The sequence below is a fragment of the Telopea speciosissima genome, chromosome 5 (assembly GCF_018873765.1).
Source record: "Telopea speciosissima isolate NSW1024214 ecotype Mountain lineage chromosome 5, Tspe_v1, whole genome shotgun sequence".
Classification (NCBI taxonomy): domain Eukaryota; kingdom Viridiplantae; phylum Streptophyta; class Magnoliopsida; order Proteales; family Proteaceae; genus Telopea; species Telopea speciosissima.
In genome coordinates, this window is record NC_057920.1 from 16,337,307 (window position 1) to 16,345,977 (window position 8,671).

The following is an 8,671-nucleotide window of genomic DNA, read 5'->3' on the forward strand; positions in this document are numbered from 1 at the left end:
TTCCAAGAAGTCCGGGAAGGGTAAAAGGCCTGGCAAAGGTGGAAACCGTTACTGGAAAAGCATTGGTTTGGGGTTTAAGACGCCCAGGGAAGCTATGGAAGGTTCGTTTAATTATATCACACTTTCTGATTTTTTTATATGAAAATTGTTTGATGGAATCGTAAATTTATATTTCTTCGTGGTTCATTTAGTTTCTAGTGACAATATAAGCTGACTGTATGTTTGTCAAAGTGGTTGGATTGTAAGTTGATTCTCCACTTCTGAAACGAAATAAGGTGCCGTTGTCCGATATGGATTTTCAACTTGACTGATTCAATAAAATAGGAGGCATTTTTCCCAAGCAAGGGTTATAGCAAACTTAAGATTTGTATTATTCACAGTCAATCTTATAGCAAAAGATTGGAATGTTGCTAATTATCAATCAATCATACTTTGAAGCTTTCTAACAGGCATGGTTATGTATCTGAAGGATTATGGAATTGACAGATTTTACAACTTTTTGATAGCTCTCATTTGGATATTATCATATTTACCAAATGGTTTAGCTGTTTAGTGTTCTCTGATTGGTGGCTTGTAATAATTACAGGTTTGTTGTTTCACACAGCATTCCCTGTTTGGTAGAAGTTCATGTTAAAAAAAAACTTCTGCAACTGAATTTTTGGAATCTTTCAGTTTATTTATTGGTGATACTAAAGATATGTCTATTAGCAAGCTAGACGTATTGCAAATGCTGCTACAAATAAGTCCATTACAAAGGTTCAAATTTTATCTGAATGAGTCCTACCTAATTGGACAGGTGCAATTGACTGTTTAAATGTCATTTTCTATTTGAGGTATTAAACTCTTAAATTTATAGAGGAATATGAAGAAGGATGAGAAAGGGAAAAAGGAAAAAAAATGATATTCATTTAGAAGTTTCTTTCAGTGACCTAGGAAACCACCGTGATGATTTCCCATGTATTCGTTTGAAACTTGAGCACAGTTCATTTCTGCATGTTCATGTCTGTTAGCCTTTTCCTTGTCTTACTATCCCTTTGTTGGTCTTGTGGTTGGATATATTGATATACTTAGCCAACTAAGTTAGTATTGCAAAAATATATTGTCACAAGCGTTTAATGTGAGCGCAAGTGCACTATACATATATGTTCTTGTTTGTACTTTTTCTACCATTTTACTGTAAAAATGTGAAATTGAATATATATGAATTTTACATATCAAAAAATAAAGTTGAAAGTTTTAATGTGTCAAACTATTCTTTTCATTATAGAAAGAAAAAATGTAGATTCTTAACAGAAAAAAAAAAAAAAAAAAGAGGAAAAAACGTAGATTGCCAATTTGTTGTTTAGGTGTTTTTAAGGATATTTCTTGATGGTTTAGATCTTCAGGTGATTCCATGCTATGCATGAAGGATCCAGCATTGGTTCTTGACGGGCTAATCCTTTGTTAGAGCAATGCTGATATTATCTGGTTGAGAGTTCGATGCACAGATGAGAGAGAGAGAGATTGATTACCAATTGTGGGTTGTAGTGTAGCACTGTAGCCTTACAACTGTAATTATAATTTATCTTCTAAACTAATCAGATTCTAAGAAGGAATAGCAAACCAAGTAAACAAAGGAAATTTCCGCCTTATTTAGGAAACTAACAGTCTGACACAAAAAAGGAAACTAAAACTGGATAAAGAAAGGGAGTGGACATATCACAAACTCACTTGACAACTTATCAATAGTAAAAGATAAGAAATAAAGATTCTATTAATAACCCATGGTTGGGATGAAGATTAGGTTCCTAAATTTTAGGAAACCAGTAACCACAAGCCGTAGAAGTCCTTCAGTTGGGCCCCACAAGTTGTGTGAAGATGAAATTCCTGAAAATCAGGAATTATGTAATCACATGCCATAGTAAAGTCTTAAACTAGCTCCACGATATAGGATTCTTGAAGACCCAGATCTGAACCATCTTTTGGACCATGTTTTGAACCATAGTTCTAACCTAACCTGACAAAACCAGTCCTGCATAACTCCCCCTTGTTTATAGTAACCAGCTTTTGAGTTTTGTATAACGTGGGGATCTTCGACACATGACCAGCAATCATTCTCCTTGACCTAATGAAACCAACAATTAGACCATGATCCAATAGTACAACTTTGCAATTATGAGTCCGTTGTGGAAGTTGGTCGCAATGTGGAAACACAAATTTGATTGATTCAATCAAAAGATCAACTAGTGTGTGTGTGTTCCTCTACTGGTGGTTCTTTAACAATAATTGGAACCACTTTGTCTTCTGTTAATGGCTCGTCTGCTTACTCTTCCACCCATTGCTTAATGGTTGAGATAAGTTTGTCGAAGGAAGATTCCATATGATCAAATATGACCAGCCAAAAAAAAAGATTGGCCCAGTGCATGGGGCTCCCGCAACTACAGGGTCTGGGAGGGTCAAATGTACGCAGCCTTACCCCCTGCTTCGCAGGAGAGACTGTTTCCAAGTTTTGAACCCGCAGCCAACAGGTTGCAATAGTGCAATTTAGCGCAAATGTGACCAGCAACTGATTCTTAAATTATTTGCATTGTTGTCGTAAGGCAAAGTTAACCTCAAACCAGGGAAATCAGCAGGAGATCAGTTGCAGCCGGATCAATACAATAAAAGGAATAAAATTAAATAACTGAACTCTTTTTTTACTGCTATTTTCTGTTTACATATGAAGAAGAACATCAAAGGTTAGGAAAGAAGAAGAAAGGGCTATAGAAGGGGGGGATAGGATCAGCTATCTCACCCATCATCCTCTCGCCAAGGGCTTCTCACCCATGGTATCTCACTGTTGCCACATCTCACAGCTTCATCAATAGCTCTTTTCTCTTCAATCTCCTTCTCTTTTCTGTTCAGCCACATACATGTATTTAAACTAAAACAACTCAATCCTAATCTAAGTAAGAAACTAATTAATAAAACTTATAAAATAGAAACTAGACTCTAACTAGGATTCTGAACAGAATTAGGATTACAACTCAAATAGGAAACTAAATAAGAAACTAAAACAACTCAATCCTAATCTAAGTAAGAAACTAATTAATAAAACCTATTTAATAGAAACTACTCTTAACTAGGATTCCTAACATAATTAGGATTCTCAATTAGGATTACAACTCAAATAGGAAACTAAATAAGCGTCTAATAATAACAATAATAACAAAAATCAACTCCTCTACGCCAGCAGTCCATATCAGCCCCCAAATCACTGTTCACGTGAACAGTAACTTTTTTTTTTCTTGGGTCTTCGTGCTTCAATCTACATCACGTGATTCTCTTCAACCTTTTGTATGTTCTTCTGCATGGCTTAAAGAAGTTGGTGGACAGCAAACAAGAGTAGGGTCCATGCGATCTACGGCCAGGTTTGTCTCTGATACCAAGTTGGTGCAGATCAGAGAGATGTATCTGTTGGTGGTGGGTTTTCAGATCGCAATTATGAGAAAAGAGAGGAGAGAAACTAGATCATGAAGAGAGAGAGGGAGAGATTCAAATTATGGGAAGACTGGAGAGAAAAGAGAGGCACCAACCTCCACTTCAAAAAAAATAAATAAAACATTTGTTTTAGGCTTGTAGCCTTAGAAGTGTATTTATTATTTATCTTATAAATTAATCATCAAAATCTGAAGAAGAAATTGCAAACCAAATAATGAAACTTCCGTCGCGTGAACTAAGGTGGAGTTCGTTAACCATCAGGAAATTTACTCCAAAAAGGAAACTACAACTGAATAAAGAAAGGGACTGGACATATCCGGGTCCCACTTAACAACTTAACAATAATAAAAGATAAGAAATCAAGACTACTAATAACTTACGGGCAAGCCATAAAAGTCCTTCAATTGAGTCCCACGAGTTGTGTGAAGATGAAATTCTTGAAAATCAGGAATTATGAAATTGCATAACATATTAAAATCTGACACTACCTTCACGATATATGTTTCTAGAAGAACCAGATCTGAACCAAACCAGACCCTACCCAAGTTGAATGAAACTGTTCCTGCATTAGAGTTATTGTGTACATTAAAGGAAGTTTTAATGTGGATAGTAGGAACTCAATAATCAAACCCAGTATTCAAGGAATTTGGTGGCTTGTGATTGGCTTTTAATAAATATAAAGTGATCTTCTCTGAGTGCCCACATTATTTTTGATCCTGTCACCAATCTACAATGCTGGTTCATTGAAAGCCAATACCATTTGTCCAGATTCCTCACAAAGTGATTAAATGTTAATCTTTTTTCTCCCTCTTTCCTGCAAGCAAACTTTCTTAGCTATATGAAAGGCAATTTGTTGCAGGAGCATTTCCTTGGACTGGGCTGAACCTGTTTAGGAGTAGGGATTTGCTTAAGATTAATTTCTTTTTTGAGTTTGTTTCCTAATTGAGTAGGTTTCGTTATTTGTTCAAATGATGGAATGAAATGATTTGAGAAGCCTGTGTGGTTCTGGTTCTGGTTCTGTGCCCTTCCCTTCTCTCTCTTCCTTTCCCTGCGATCTGGTTCTCCTCTTCTGTTCTTCTTCTCTCTTACTTCTCTTCCCTGCTTCCCTGTTCCTCCTTATTGTTGCTACTGTGTTCTTCTTTGTTAGCGGTACTGCCGACCTGAGAAAAATTCATTGAAACTTCACTTTTTCTTTCCATCTCAAACTGATATTTTAGGTGTGGTACCCCTGGCACATGCAATTAAAACTCAAGGAACTAAAACTCGTCTCGAGGGCCAAATAGCGAGTTGGGGTATTTTTCTTCCAACTCGATGGCTGATTTCGCTGGGTTTTAGACGTATTTTTGGGCTGAAACTTGGTACTCAGCCTATTTTAGGCCATTTAAACACAATGATACTATCAAATTTTGCAAAAACAAAGTCCAAATAGGAGTTTCACATCGGACCCTAGGTTGGTAGGCGAAGACATACTAATAGACCCTATTCTACAAATAATTTAGTAATTAAAAGCAATCAAATCATACAATTAATATAAAACAACAATCAAATCATACAATTAATATAAAACAACTAAAATAAACATTCCAAATGTTAAAGTGTACAATACGTCAATCTGTTTAACATATTGCATCTATCATCCTTAACATGTGGCTGAATCACGTATTCAGTCCCATAGTGTTCCACAAAGTCTTCCTGTGTCATAGTGCTGCTGTAGTGTTGCACTTAGATTGCCACAAAATTCATATAAGTGATTTCTCCGGTAGCTTCTAAGTCGAAATCCAGGTGAAAAATGGCTGGCAGCAGCTTGGGAGCAAGGTCTGAGCACCTCTCGGTCAAGATAGAATCGAGATCTCGACTCAATCTGGGTCAGGTCTCGACTCGACTGAGATCTCGCCCGAGATGGGCTAATAAATTGTATCACCTAAGATCTTGCGAGTTTTAGTTCTATGTTCAAACTCTAGAATATCACTTCCTAAACCCCCACCTGTTATGTGATATCGATTGGAGATCAGAACTGAACTTACCACGATTGCCAGATTCTGTTTGCTGCAGGATTACCACTGGATTGCATTTTTTTTTTGATTGGCTGTCGGTTGTCGCTAAGAGGCTTAGAAGATAAGACTCTGGTCATGAAGTTTCAGATCAAACCAAAGCCTATTGAGTGAGTTCTTCACTCTAGACCAAATCTAGTTCACCACCTTGTTTCTGAGAATCGTGGGTTGAAGATGAAGTCCTTCTCTTTATTTACATTTAAAGTACACCTGCTGTAGTTAATTAATTGCCCCTTTCTTCTATCTTTATCCTTCTTTGTTCTCTATTTTATTTTTGTTCCAAGCATGTCCTCTATCTTTATTTACTAATCACCATTGTATCCCTCCCCCTATTTACTACCAAGGACCCTTAAAGATTCTGTTTAATTACAACACTGCCACTGCTTGCTTATAATTGGGTTTATTTGTTCGGGTGGATCCATAAGTGATTGTAACCGTGTTTTGGAACCCTGGATTGCATAAAATTATTTATCAAGCCTTTTTTCTGGCTAGTTGTACCTGTTTCGGTTTCTCTTTCATAGTGAGTAATGTTTTTGATTTTGTGCAAGCTTCTTTGTTATTGTGATTTTTCATTTCGTATCCTGAATGTTATTTGATGTCATATTATGAAACACTGGAATGGTAATGCCGTAATGGTATGGCTATCATTGTAGGCTTAAGATTCTTTGTATGTGTTTGAAGCATGGATTGCCCTGTTATTCTTGATTGCATAGATAAATATGCTCAATTTATGTAGGAATATTCCTTACATGCTTTTGAACATAGTTAGATTGCTGACTACATAAGAGAAGTGGATGAGAAATGAAAGATTGATATAGGTTCTGTCTGGTTACTAATGAAGGGTAATATGAGTGGTAGTGAAATTAATTGAAAATGGAAATGGGAACTTTTTGTAGTCATGACTCATGATTGTGTAACTTAAATCTTACCAAATGTTAATTAAACTTTACAAATAGATTTCTTATCTCTGTCATATTTTCCTATTCAAATTCAAGTAATTTGGTTGAAAAGTGAAATATTATTTGCTATATTTAATAAGTATTTTGAGTTAGTTAAAGTCATTGATGGTAATGATTAGAAAAGTTCTCTTACTTCTTTTTTTTTCTCGTAACTTCATTTCCTTCCCCTTCTCTTTACTTCCAACTAAACGGAGCCAACTAAGTTTGTGGGGGAAGGGAAAAATAATGCCAAGATATGTCATTCATTGGTTAGTGGTCCCTGGCCTGGTCTATATGGTAACTATGGTTCTAATGGTTTGTCACTTCTAAAATAATCTAGTGGTTGTTTTTGGCATAGCGTGATCTTATCTGAACCATGAGGACTTTAATCTGGTACCACCTCTTGAAAGTATCTTCCAAATAATCTAGTGGTTGTTTTTTCATTCTATCATATCTTCTGTTCCTTCTTATTTCCATTTCCTTTTTGTTTGTTTTTTTTTTTCATAAATTTTAAAGCACTTTTTGTGATTTAATCAATCTTCGCCAAATATTCAATAAGGTCTTTTTTGCATTAATGTTTGACCATAAATATTGGAATTGAGATCTACAAACTCATATCTAACTGGTGATTAGCATGAATCCCTCCTATTGCATATGCACTGGTTTGGTTGGCTTTGTGCATCTTCATGCTTCTCTTGTTTTCCTCAATATTTCACTGGCTTTTTGATTGGCAGTTTGACTTTTGCTTGTGATGGAAAAAAGATAAAATTGTGGTTTTATAAAAATGATTTGAACAATGAGGTTGTGGGTTTGATAAAAAACCAATCGACCACAGGCTGTTTGTGGATGCTTTATGATTGTGAGTGTTGGTTGACACATCCCTTTCCCTTGTGACTCAATTTAAACCCAGATTTTAAGAAAGTTATGTATTGATTTCAGGTACCTATATTGATAAGAAATGCCCCTTCACTGGAAGTGTCTCCATCAGGGGCCGTATTCTTGCAGGTACCTGCCACAGTGCTAAGATGGTGAGAACAATCATTGTTCGCCGCAACTACCTTCATTATGTGAAGAAATATCAGAGGCAAGTGACATTTTCAAAACTGTCACTATTATCCATCCTGTCTGATATTATCTTGGGGTAGGAGTGTCTGAATTCTTAAATGTGAACTTTTCAGATATGAGAAGAGGCACTCTAATATACCTGCCCATATTTCTCCATGTTTCCGTGTGAAGGAGGGGGACCATGTGACCATTGGCCAGTGCAGGTAAGTGCCAGCTAATTGAAAGACTTACATTTTCGATTCATATGCATGTCTGCCGGTATCCACCATTTTATCTGATAAAACAATCTCTTATGTTTTATATTTAGACCTTTGTCCAAGACCGTAAGGTTCAACGTATTGAAGGTTATGGCTGCTGGATCCTCTGGTGGGGGGAAGAAGGCTTTCACTGGAATTTAAGACTCATGTCGTAGCAGTAGAAAGGGCAAATTATCAAAGGCCAATCTGTAGTTTTCAACTCTGCTTTGGTGTTCTGGAATTTCGAGCTTTAGATTGAGATGTAGGGAAAAAAATAGCCATCTTTCATATATTTGTTTGTATGGGCTCTCTTTTTGATCTGCAGCTTGTAGCATTCTTGTTTATGGTTTTTAGTTATTTTGATGCTAGACAGGATAGGTCTTCTTTTTGTTTTTGTTGGTGGGAGTTGCAGTGACCGACGTTTTTGTTTCCAAATTTTTGGTATATCAAGGTACACAGTTCCCTACTTGCAATGTCCTAAGCCGTAGCTTTCTGCGAAGCCACAATGATTTTACCTTTCATGTTTCTTGTTCTATGACTCTGAATAGTCAGAATCAGTATTATGTTCATCTATCGATAAGGGAGCGGGGAATTAGCATTCATATCTAATAACTGTCATGTGGTCGTTCAGACAAGGCTGAAAATTTGTGCACTGGGTATCCTAGGATCGTAGGATCCCTTTTTTTATGAATATTTCATCCAATCTGAGTGTGCCAAGTGGCAAAATCAGAAATTGAAAAATCTGACTAACAATCAGGTCTCCAGGGCTGTACAGTAGAGGTGCATCGATCGAGGTACACCGGAGGGGATGGTTGTTTATGAAAGAGTATGTAAAATTTTGATTTGAAACATTATCCCCTAGACATTTAATGTTCAGGACTTATTGCAACATCACTTTCATTGGACAATAATACAGGTATGA

The 8,671-nt window shown here is 36.3% G+C and overlaps 1 protein-coding gene across 1 annotated transcript in view; it reads left to right on the forward strand.

Annotated features, from left to right (window-relative positions):
- The window catches only part of LOC122663416 (40S ribosomal protein S11-like), an 8,633-nt gene extending 481 nt beyond the window's left edge, over positions 1-8,152 (forward strand). Inside the window, exons 3-6 of the mRNA XM_043859096.1 lie at positions 1-101; positions 7,388-7,532; positions 7,627-7,716; positions 7,821-8,152. Coding sequence (XP_043715031.1) covers positions 1-101; positions 7,388-7,532; positions 7,627-7,716; positions 7,821-7,911 — 427 coding nt within the window. The 3' untranslated portion in view covers positions 7,912-8,152. The remainder of the gene's footprint in view (positions 102-7,387; positions 7,533-7,626; positions 7,717-7,820) is intronic.
- The last annotated feature ends 519 nt before the right edge of the window (positions 8,153-8,671 follow it).